A 12,422-nucleotide genomic window follows, 5' to 3' on the forward strand; every position below is an offset into this window, starting at 1 on the left:
GGATATTTGATCCACGTTCCTATGCATCCACAATGCTATGTTCAAAACAAAGTCTAAGCTGCTCTCCCCTGATGTGAATGAGTGTGTCTTCTGCTAAGGTGGGTTGAACTGGCAGCAGAAGAGGCAAATGAGTTTCCCTGTAACCGTTACAATATCGGCCTGCTTTCCTCAACCATAATGCAGCCCACAGAAATCTAACTTCAAATGTTGGATCAAACTCAACTGATGAAGTGTACTTGGTTCAAAAACACATTTGTGTTATTCTTTCAATTCACATTTTGTCAGTTAACTTCATAACCAGAGTAGCCATCTCATCACATGACTAACGTTTGGATTCTGTATTGGTGTCAAAACACCCCTACATGCACCCATGCCCCTCACTAATTTGCACACGGAAATGTATATTTTTCTAGTTTAATGAGTTCCCAACATAGTTTCAGAACAAAGACACTTTGTTATCTCCTGTAAAGGTCACAGTTTGTCACATCAGTCACATCGGCACACCATCAACCGCGGTGCCAGGGAGAACAGGATCTGGAGGCCAACTCCTGAACTGGAAATTTGCTACCACAGGACAGTTTGCCGTATGTTGTCCAGGACTGATCGTGCTGTTCCTTATGTGAAGAATTGTGGTGCTGATGTAAGGAAGGATCACAGCGTCCTCTGTGAGATACATCGGCACACCATCAACCGCGGTGCCAGGGAGAACAGGGTCTGGAGGCCAACCCCTGCCCCAAGCACCAGTGTTGCTCATGAAGACAACTATTTTACCAAGCTTGGTAGGAGGTTTTTGTGGTTACAAAGGTGCAAGTAATGAAGTGATGGACATGATATGGGAGCCATCCCCTGCCCCAAGGACCGATTACAGTCTCAACAATCCATTTGGGCAGCACTGCAGCAATTAGAGTGCCAGGGAGGACCGTGTCTGGAGGCCAATTCCTGCTCCGAGGAACGAAGTTTCACTGCAAAATAATTATTTTGCCAGGCGTGGCTAGAACTGCGGTACCAGGCAGAATTAGATCCAGAGGACAACCCCTGAACCTGAATACTTCTACTACTGGGTCACAGCGTCCTCTGTGGAATACATAGCTGCACCATTCGGTAGAAGGATGATAGGGTTCTCTACTTGAAGTAATGAGGCACAAGAAGAAACCCTTGTGTCACCAATGCCAGGGAAGATGGAGTCCTGAGGAGGATATTGTGGCATCCCAAAGAAGATATTTCATGGAGCCTAATACAGCAAACATCATGCTGCCCTTCATCAGAAGAACCACAGCACCCAAAGAAGAAAATCATGGCAGTGACGACAGGGAGGATCAGGGTGTCCTCCTTACCACCACCTTAAAACCTTAAAATAAACTTTAACATGCTTTAGAGTGTAGAATGTTTTTTAAACCATTTCTTCCTTTCATATTCATTTGTGCAATTGTCTGATTTATTTGAAATAAAAACTGTCTGCTGGATTTAAATTGACTGTGATTCTCTTTTTGCATGCAAGCTGAAAGTTATTCCAATAAAACCACAAGTATTTATTCTATTACCCACTGTTCATTGGATGCTAATTTTGCTATGAACATTCAATGCAAAGTTTTTGAAAAACCTTTGGCTAAAATGTATTCACGCAGTGGGAACAATTCTTTCCAATTCCAGAAAGCAGCTATTGGCTGTCTGAAAAGTAGCCAGACGTCGCTAGATGACATCATCAATTAATTTGCATAATATTGATTTCATATATAATGGACTTTATGTGACAGATAAAGGATTCTCATCATTGGAGACAAATGTGTGAAAAAATAATAATAATAAAAATATGTTTAGACTTACAAATGAACTTTATCTGTTGGGGGGTAGCGGGGCGGGGGTTGGCCAGGGACACTCTGATGGACCCCGCTGCTCACCTTGCTGGAACGGAGTGATGTTCTCACAAGACCTGAAAAAGTTGATATATTTGTCACTGACTCTGGACGCAGAGGGGTGAACATCCACTGCTCATTGAGAATAGAGGGGCAATATGTGCTTTCATGTTCCAGTCTCTTAAAGGCTCCCATAACACCAAAAAAAGTTACTAGACATGTAGCTACTTGATTTGTTTGAAGAAGAGTCACTAGAGGGGTCTGAAGGCTTGCTAAATATAGCGACAAAGACATTTGTAACCTGGGTTATTTTTTATTATCACTTTAATTTCCTACGATCCTTAAACACCATACACGCAAACGTTGGTGTCGTTGTAACGTTAAAGATTCATACCGCCGGTGAACGCACCTCGCGCACGGACGTTAGCTGCCTGTCTCACGCGGCACACAGAGGAAGCGGCAGAATCAGCTGACGAAGTGAACTTCAAGAGAAACCCTAATGGGCGTTTCCATCGAATATATCCAGGTGAGTTAGCGACCCGAAATTAGCTGGTTAGTGTTTTGTTATAAATCGTTGAGTTGTGTATTGTTTTGCATTAGGATGTGTAATGAAGAAAAAACAGGATATGATGTGTAACATGACGGAAGAATGGCGGATCCTATGTTTTGCTGCTAAGGCTAGCGGCCCGGAAGCTAAGCTAAGTGCAACCTGCTAACTGTTTATGTGGATGGAAGGTTCAAAGTCGGGCCGGGGATATCAGGAAAACATGTGATGTGCGATTACACTGTTCAATATTGCGACGACGATATGACCTGCGATAAGTGTATGTATATATATTTTATGAAATATCAAAGGGTACATAAGAGCTACAGTAAATTAAAGCATATCTTTCTGTTTTAATACTTACAGTTTATATAGACCACAAACTTTTAATAGCCTATGCCTATTGAATAAAGAAATTGAACAGTTATTTGTATCCAACATATGCTTTTATTTTTAACATATTACATATTGCAATTGCACAAGGCTCAAACAACAAAATTCAAACAATTTCCAAGACTCCAACTAAAAGATATCTGGGAGAAAACAATAAAATAAATTAAACATGGCAACAGGCAAATTAAAGATTTCTCCCATTAAGCAGATACCTGCCAATCAGTGTTGTTTTCGTCATGCTGAACGAAAATGACCACGTCAGACCCCTTTTTTCCATGACGATAAGGAGACTAAGATAAACGTCACCATAGCCCTGTAAAGACCAAAATGTGACGAAATCGTATACATTTTCATCTGACAAGAACAAGACGAGACTAAATTGTGAGTGGGTGGACGATCAAAGTTTCAAAACATGCGTTTTTTTTCCCGCCAAGTATAACATGCGTGCAACGTCAATCACAAGCTCAAACATCAGAACGGAGCCAGCTGTAGCTGTTGGTCCGAATGGTCACGCCCCCATCATCAGTACACACGCACTAAAAGCCTCTCTCTCGCACGCACACACACACACATGCACACACAGAGACACGTCTGGGCCTGTCTGCAGCGGACGGGACACACACCACGGCAGCAGCAGCGGTGTCGGGTGGTCGTAAAAAGAGGGATGATTAAAGCATAGCTTTAGTCCATGTTAGGCCAGCCCTGTGATGCTTTTTCTTGTTTGTATGAAGCCTAAAGTTTTGTGGTGATGGTGGTGGTGGTGGTGGTTCCTCCTCCCCCGTGGTGCAGAGACCGCTTCCTAGTGCTACATGCTAAAGCTAGAATAAATGGGGCTGCCAGGGGCCCTGCTAATGTTGGCTCGTTTCAACCAGCCCTTCTATTAATTTAGCATGTTTTGAATAAAACCCCTGTCCATTTGTGAACGGGTGGCAAGTGAAATGCTTTGACCCATGTTTGTGGGACTGGGAAACACGGTAGTCTTCAGACCTGTTGCTGTTCCCTATCTAAGCAACACACATGGATGCTTTAACCAATAATAGCAGCTAAAGCCAATATGTAGGACATTCATATGGAAGTCAAGTGTGCTTTTATTTTTTGTTTAATCATATTTTATTGTGATACAATACTCATATTGTGTGCCAGTGTGTTGTCTGCATCTGCAACAAAATAATAAAAGTAAAAGGTAGAGAAAGAAAAAGTGGAAAAACTCACCTTTGAAAGTTAGATCAGTTTCAGTGTGCTTCATTCTAACACCTGTATTGGCCTATTAAGTACATACGCATATATCTTTTATTTTATAGGTATCTTTGATATTTGACTAAAACCTTTGGGTTTTCATCAACTAAAATTAGATTAAAACTATCAAGGATAGAAATGACTAAAATGTGACTAAAACTAAGAAGCATTTAGTCCAGAAGACGAAAACTAAATCTAAATTGCCTGCCAAAAACAACACTTTGGCTCCCTGTGGCTCCCTGTGGCTCCTTGTGGCTCCCTGTGTTCGGGGGGTTTCTGGGTGCCCTGGTGGCCTGGTCCTGACCTGCCTGCTATCCTGGACTGGGGGCGTGTTGTTCTTGTCCCCCACATCAGCTACAGTCAGCTCCCTACATCATCCAAGACAAACCGTAGCATACACATACACACACACACACACACACACACACATACACACATGCGGAGCACATTGATCCATAATCACACACTCAGACATTTATTTTAAAATTATATTAAACCACATGGTAAATTTGCACTGGAAATTCTGCAACCAATGTTTTTTTTCTTCTGTTGTTATTGTTACTGTTTTTTGTTTGTTTTTCTTTTTGCTATTGTTGTTGTTTTTCTGTGTGTGTGTGTGTGTGTGTGTGTGTGTGTGTGTGTGTCTCCCCCGTCTTCCCTAGCTTTATCAATGAACCAATACCATTTCTTATAAAGTTAAACACAAATGGCGATAGGAGGAGTTTATCAGATTCCTCCTATGCAGAGTAAAACTGCTTCAGTACAACAAGGCACCAGGAACATTGATACTGCTTGCCCCAGCTGCTGAACAGGACAGGTAATTTTTTTAAAAAAAGGAATAGGACGTCTGAACAAATGTGCTCTTTTTCTTTAAAGAAGTGGTTGTGTGTCTTTGAGTGGACTGGATGTCCTTTTACTCTTCTGTATAGAGTTGCTACTACCACTATGCAATTTCCTGCATTCTAGTGCATTTTAAAGGTGGTTTTACAGAGCTATAACAAGAGAGGAAATATCAAATTAAATGGTGTAAACTACTACATGTCCCAGACATGATTCTCTTCCCCTTCAATGGCTGTCTTTCACTAAGGCTATATTTTTCCTGCGTTTGGCACCCACAAATCGAAATGGAACAAAGGAAAAAAACTTGAATTTTGACCAGAAAATTTCCCCAAATTATGATAAAAGTGGGTGGGTCGAGTATTATTGGACCCTAAAAGTGGGTGGGTCTGGACCCACCCACTTATAATGGTGGCGACGCCAATGTAACATACTGTAAAAGACACATTATGTAGTTCCAATGTTATGGGACGTTACTTGTCGAAGTAGTGGTTTAGTGGCCAGAATTTTCTTTTCTTCCCTATTACATATTTGTCCATTTGTAAACCGTCTCTCTCTGTCTTCCTCTCTCTCTCTGTATGTCAGGTTATTAAGCAACTACGTTTGTGTGTTGCACCACCCACAAATGAGTCTGGCTGGTCTCATGTCAAAACGTAGTTCTGCCTGCTACCTTTTCAGCTGCCAAAGAAAAAAAAAATCACACACAGAGCGGTCACGCACTCCCCCCGACATGTCACCAAGCCCCCCTAGGGGGGAGGCGCGCCCAATAGTTTGAGAATCACTGTGTTAGAGCCAAGGGACAATAATGCGGATATGGACATGAATGGGAGGTTGGACATTCTCACCGAATACATACATTTCTGAAGGGACACTGTGATGCCTGTAAAAATGGTGCATTGTTTCCCGAACAATAAACCTTGGGTTAATAATGACATCAAACAACTCCTTTACCAGAAAAAGAGGGCATTCAGGGGGCAAGGAGAGGATGATTGAGATACAGCAGGAGTTGAGGGGGGAATCAGACAGGCCAAGATGGACTACAAGAGGAAGGTGAAGAGTAAGATGAAAAAGAATAATATCAGAGAGGTGTGGAAGGGAATGAGGAATATATAACTATATATATAATATATAACTGGCAATGCCAAGAATAATAGCCAGGCTGTTCATGGTGATGTGGACAGAGCCAACAATTTCAACCAATTTTTCAGTAGGTTTGATGGAGGGGGCAATGCCTACTCTACCCAGCTATCCACCCCCGGCCCAATAATATCAGCTGCTTCTGCTGTTCCTGCTCTGCTGTCTACTGTCGATAGCCCCTCCCCAACGGCCCCTCCAGGTGGAGCAAAGGAGACTGCATACGGGGAAGGCGGCAGGCCCACATGGACTATGTCCAAGGCTCCTGAGGGACTGTACAGCCCAGCTTGTGCAGCCCCTTCAGTGGATATTCAACGAGAGCCTGAAGACAGGTATTGTCCCGGTGCAGAGGAAAACTTGTTTTTTTTTCATTTTCGGAGGAATAGGACACCCCACCGAGCAGTCTCCATACTTTGTGGGGATATTGAAGTGGTACATATATAAATACCTGGGAGCCCACTTCCATGATAGGCTGGACTAGGCCACTAATACAGATGCCCTCTACAGGAAGGGGCGGAGCCGTCTGTTTTTCTTGTGGACACTGAGGTCTTTTGATGAGTGTGTGGAAATGCTCGCCGTGTTTTATAACCCTGTGGTGGCTAGTGTTCTTTTCTGTGCGGTAGTGCGCTGGGGGGGCAGCTTGACCAACAGGGATGACAAGCTGGCTCAGTTCTGAGCAATAGACTGTATCCACTAAAACCTGTGGTGGAGAGGGGTACACAGACTGACTGGCATTATGGCCAATAGCAAGCTACAGCAGTCAGCTGCGCTCACTGCACTGAAGAACAGAACGTTTTAGAAAAGCCTTTGCCTCTGACATTTTGACTGTTCTCTTTCTATCCAGAATCCCATCTCACAAACAATGGAGGTTCCCTCAATCAACAGGAGGAAGAGAAAAAGCCCTCATTCGCCAATAATAGTAGTACAGATGGTGGATCAGAATCACCCGCTAAATGATGACAGGGACATTGTTTACCAATGCTTTGCTTTAAAATTTTAGTTTCATAAATATTTGAATTCTGACAATCAAGAATCACCTGTTCAATAAATATGGCGACACTGATTTTAAATTTTTCTGCTTGCATGTGGGTCTTTTTATGATATTGTGAATGTTATAAAGAGTTACACACATGCAACTGACTGGCTGCTGAACAAGCACTTTGGCCCTCGTAGTATATGGGGTGAGGAACCCATGCAGGGTCATATTGGCTGGCCAATACTCTATAAATGTTCCTCATGGTGGGAGGGGAGCTATCTAGGAGGCATGACTTACAGCACAGTGTGTCTGAGTGACATGGACCTCAATAGAGACCTCAACAGGAGAGATGCACCTAGGTTTGGGTCAGACAGCAGCAACTCGTTGAGGTTCTCCTCCTTTGTGTGTCACCTGGTGGTGGGGAATAAACCTTGACTCCTTGGAGGTCTTTACTTGCTCCTGACTGATTCTGGACGAACAACCACAAACAACCATTCACACTCACAGTCACACCTACGGTCAATTTAGAGTATCAATCAGCCTCGTCCCCTCTTGATGTCTTTGGACTGTGGGAGGAAGCTGGAGTACCAGAGAGAACCCACGCAGGAACAGGGAGAACATGCAGACTCACACAGAAAGATCCAGTGCCTGAGCTGGGACTTGAACCCGCAACCTTCTTGCCGTGAAGCGACACTGCTAACCACTGCACCACCGTGCCGCCTGAATTTTAAAAGAGTTTTTTTAATCAATATCAAATGAGAAAGCCTTTCCAGACCAAACACCGAACCCTGGCTTTGTTCAACCTACTATTCAGCAAAGTAGCGGATCACTCCGAACTGAGTGTATTCCTCTTTATGTTCCAACAACTGGGTCACAGCATCACTCAGGTAAAATCGCACAGTTGGGTGTCGGTAAAAGGGTGGAATAGAATCTTGGACATACAACTAAAAAATCTGTCACTATAACATTTGTGACATCGCTTTCTTGATCGCTTCTGATGACTGAATTTCAGTGACGGTTCAACTTGGAAAAGACAAAAGCTGCCATGCTGGCACTTTGATCTGTCCGTTTTAAAGCTCCAGTTAATGCTGTTTCTATCATTGGTGTTGGTGTCCCATGTAGACTGTGATTCAAATCTTTGTGGATCAGTTTTCATGCACTCCATTATTAAGGAATGGGATTGGCTGTTTGTGAGTCAGAGCTTCATTTAAGTGAACCTATGTAAGTTTTCCTAGAACAATTTCCTTATTGTTCTTGGTGAAGTGTCATTTGTTGACATATTTCTGTCTGCGTTCTCGCAGTTCAGTTTCATTTTATGTTGAGACTCAAATGTGATGGTGGACCCCCGGGGTTTTATCATAACGATGAAGGTTATCAGGTGAAGAGTATCTGCAGAGAGCAGTCGTGCTGTCACTGTCACTGCATATCAGTCACGGTGGTGGACCAACCTCTAGCATGTGCTTCCCTTTACACATTGCAATGTGCAAGAGTTTTTAATTCCTTTTTCTTTCTCCCCCCTTTTTTTTTTTTTTTTTTTTTACAAGTGATAATAATAATTGTAGCATGTTATTAAGCCACTGAGGTGGTAAAATAATTACTGACATTTACTTTTTGATAATAAGTCTTGCTCCTGTCAAACGCTCCAGGATGTAGGGTGGGGTTTTTTTTCTGCTGGTGTCAGCCAGGTGCTTCTCTGTGGACTGGAACGTCTCCTGCACGTAAACAGATGCACCTGCAGCCACACAGCAGCGGTGAGGAGGCTGAGCAAAACACTGGCACTGCAGCAGAAAAAGATCATGAGCACAAGAACTGTAGGGTGTGAACTGAGAGATACAAGCTAGGACTGATATGCACCACCGCCTGCATCAGATGCATTCAGTAACATTTGTATCAGCTGGTTTAAATACAGTTAAAAATGCTGTAAATCTCTTAAGTGAAGACCGAGGGAAGTGTACTCCTTGGGGATAAAAAAAACGGCCTTGTTTTTCCTGAATTTACAACTTAGTTATCTTTTTGATGAGGTACTAATTTCTGCAGAAAAACAGATTTCTTTTTGGGGGAGTTTTTTTTAATTGTTTTAGAGAGAAAAAAATGTTCAGAGAAGAAAAGAACTACCTCCTCTTACATGGGGATGCAAGCAAGAGAAACAAGAAGAGAAGAAGCCTGACCGTGCTGGGACAATGAAATAAAACATTATGGATTTTTGTTCAACATCAAGATAGAACCAGGGGTGAAAGTGGCTTAAAAGGTTGCTTAAAAGTCTTGCTGGAACTGTGCGCATGGCCTTTGGGAACAACAGGGAACAGGCAGACATGCATACAAGAAAAAAACATCATCAATATCACTCAATGATTTATTTAGCAAAATATCAGTTTACACTTTACAGTGAGTGACAATTTCAAGAACAATCACTAATTTGATTTTGCCCCCTGTTTCGTTTTCTCTCTTTTTTTCGTTCCGTGAAAGCGGAACACGTGTGGTTTTAACCAATCAAAACTAACAATGCTGGTAACGTGACCCACGTGTCCGTCTGTCAGCCAACCAGAAACGCCTCGCATGTGGCGATGCGCTCATGGGCACGACTCCGTGTCAAGGCGGTTCCACACTGAACGCGCAAGGCGCCGGTTACGCGGGGGAAGTCCATTCATTGTGTATGTGAGAGCGCTGTGACGTCACATGAGCGCAAACCAAGCCCAGCAACTCCGGAGCGCTGCGCGTGCTTGCGCCCCACCCCGCGCAGCGCGCAGCGTCTGCCGCGTTCAGTGCGAAACCGCCTTCAGACGTCGTTTTCCTTATTCAATATGGGATTTTGACAGTTCCCTTCTCCTTTTTTCTAACAGAACTCCGTTCTGGCCGTGAATATTTTACTGGAATCGCGTTCCGGCCCGTTCCGGCTCACTTTCACCCCTGGTTATAACTAAGATGACTTGTCAATTGAAGTAGCAGGTACACTGTTAGTATTTGCCTTCTGGGGGGAAAAAAAAAAAACCTGCTTATACATGAAAAATAAAAATCTGCTGCATAATGTATGTGTCATTAAGAATACATGTCAGTACATTGACAAAGTAAATCAATGTAAACAAAAAACAAATTGTAAAACTTTTCTGGGTTTGGAAATCGCTATTTTCAGAAAGTGTTGCAGCCATTTAACTTGGATATTTTCAGTTCCAATATCTGACCTGAGTATCTTTGGACACCCTCCAAGTTCAGTAATTGTGCTGATGAAGAAATGGCTAGATTCCAGAGTCCATTGCTTTTTCAAGTTTCTCATGAAAGTACTGAACTCTGTACTCTGTTAATTTTCATGAGAAATGCTTGGTTTCATTTTCTGATGAAGAACGGCTTGATATCTCACCATGTCAGGATGGAGGTAAACACCTAATATGGATGTAGATGAACCACCGAGCAGAATGAATGGATGCAAGTCATTGACAGAGACATTTTCCTCATCCTCACTTGTCTAAATGAAGACAAGTGAAGGGGGACATGCTCATGATGCAGACCTGGAAGACTGAGAAGGAAGCATAGGTTATCATGCTGGCCCCTTAAATCAGGGAGGAGGCTTCAACCTGACAATAGTGCAGCAGTAAGTTCTCTCCAGAGAAGTGCACACATATTTCTGGGGTTGAGGATTGCTAAACTTCATCTAAGCTAGGGATGGGCACGATTAATCAATGACCAGTAACAGATTGTTAAGAATTTTGTTGATCATCTGAAATTTCATCAATAAAAGGAGGCTTTGATGTGCATTGTAATTTCACGATGTTGGAGTAATGAGAAATCTTACCATCAGGGGGCAATATTTACTTGTTTTAGGAGTCAGAGGAAGAAACAGAAGCACAATGTTGTTTCCTTAATGAGGACCTCAATTAATCCAGAGGAGCAGCAGCTGTTACCACTGATCAATCAACTCCAGCAGCAGTGAGAAGCAGTTAAAAGCAGCTCTGAGTGTGTGAAGACACTACAGTGGAGCTCCTGGTGAACACATCTACTGATACTCCCTGGATTGAGATGCTTGAGCCTGCCAGGATGATGTAAGAAATACTACATACTCTTACCAGTTGAATGAAGTCTGTGCAACTAAACAAATGTGTTGTTAGGTTGCTGTGGATTTCTTGTCTCCTGCTTGGAAGCATCAGCTGTGTCCCAGCTGGGAAAAGTAAGCACTGTGACATTCAATAACAAGTGAAATCATCAACCCAGAAGCTGTTCACTCTGCCAACACCTAAAATGAATGCTGGTCTCTAACTGGGTTTTCTTTCCAGAATATGGCTCTGACCCTGCTGCAGCAAGCTTCTGGCGACAGCCATCTTCTGGCGGGTTCAATGTGGCTGGGGGTCACAGAGGCCATGGTGGCTATGCCAGTGCCACCCCAGCTGGAGGCTATGGTGGTTTTGGGGGAGGCCATGGTGGCTATGCCAGTGGTGCAGGAGGCTATGGTGGTGGCTATGCTGCACAAGCTGGAGGCTATGGTGGTTTTGGGGGAGGAAATGGTGGCTCTGCCAGTGGTGCTGGAGGCTATGGTGGTGGCTATGCTGCACAAGCTGGAGGCTATGGTGGTTTTGGGGGAGGACATGGTGGCTCTGCCAGTGGTGGTGGCTATGCTAGCTCAGCTAGTGGCTCTGTAGGAGGTGGCTCCTCAGGGTCTGTCCCTGAAGGTGAGGACAGGCCAGTGTTAAGTGATGTGTCTGACTTGGACCCGATCTACTTGTTCAGCTCTCACTCAAGCTACCAGCGTGCAAGGCAGAGGTTTAGCCAAACCCGCTACGTCCCGGACCCTGAAGTGGTGCCAGTCTCTATTAGCACTGAAGAGGCTGCATCTCCTGCTAAAACACCCCCTAAAGGCCGCTACTGAAAGACCTCTGTGGTAAGACATTCATTGTAATAAGCCGGAAGTTTTTCATAATTATAATAATCTGACTCATGTTTTACAGGTCTGATTCAAGACAGCTGCTTCTGATGAGAAATAAAATTAAGAACATGACTCGTGTCCTGAAGTGTAATTTTCCAATGGAATGGGCATTTCACTTTCCACAAAGGCCATCCTGATCTAAAAATGTAGCTAATGGGGGTGGGCTCAAGTTGTTAGAGCAGCAATGAATGCTTCAACATACCTGATGACAGGCTAAAACATGTTCCTGCCTAACCTGAGGTGTGAGTTCAACATTGATAACAGACCAGGTTGCTTCACTATTCCAGGTGGTCAAATGTCGTCTTATTGACTAGACTGGCTACTGCCTTGTCTAGGAATCTATAAACCCATTTTGACTACAGAAACACTTACAACAAAGGCACACTGGTGTTTATTAGCCTTACTCTTAATATGCCACAGGCAGAGGAGCTGATGATCTCATGCTCTGCTCTAATTGGCCAGCCTTGACTTCCTCTCCTCCCCCCCTCTGCCTCTTCCCTCCTCCCTGGCTTCTTCTCACTGTCAATCCTCATTCAC

The 12,422-nt window shown here is 43.6% G+C and overlaps 2 protein-coding genes across 3 annotated transcripts in view; one reads left to right on the top strand and one right to left on the bottom strand.

Moving 5' to 3' along the window:
- hydin (HYDIN axonemal central pair apparatus protein) overlaps positions 1 to 1,933 on the bottom strand; it is a 59,936-nt gene extending 58,003 nt beyond the window's left edge. For both annotated transcript variants that reach the window (XM_086208486.1, XM_086208483.1), the window contains exon 1: positions 1,825 to 1,933. The gene's annotated coding sequence lies outside the window, so the exon portion shown is untranslated. The remainder of the gene's footprint in view (positions 1 to 1,824) is intronic.
- Positions 1,934 to 10,987: 9,054 nt separating this feature from the next.
- Positions 10,988 to 11,957, top strand: LOC147258563 (uncharacterized). The gene is made up of 4 exons (XM_086208492.1): positions 10,988 to 11,007; positions 11,074 to 11,132; positions 11,239 to 11,840; positions 11,908 to 11,957. The coding sequence occupies exons 1-3, from the start codon at positions 11,003 to 11,005 to the stop codon at positions 11,826 to 11,828; spliced, it is 654 nt and encodes a 217-aa protein (XP_086064618.1). The 5' UTR covers positions 10,988 to 11,002; the 3' UTR covers positions 11,829 to 11,840; positions 11,908 to 11,957.
- Positions 11,958 to 12,422: the final 465 nt, after the last annotated feature.

The sequence above is a fragment of the Aulostomus chinensis genome, chromosome 7 (assembly GCF_037954235.1).
Source record: "Aulostomus chinensis isolate RoL2024-O1b breed Wild chromosome 7, RoL_Achi_v1.0, whole genome shotgun sequence".
Classification (NCBI taxonomy): domain Eukaryota; kingdom Metazoa; phylum Chordata; class Actinopteri; order Syngnathiformes; family Aulostomidae; genus Aulostomus; species Aulostomus chinensis.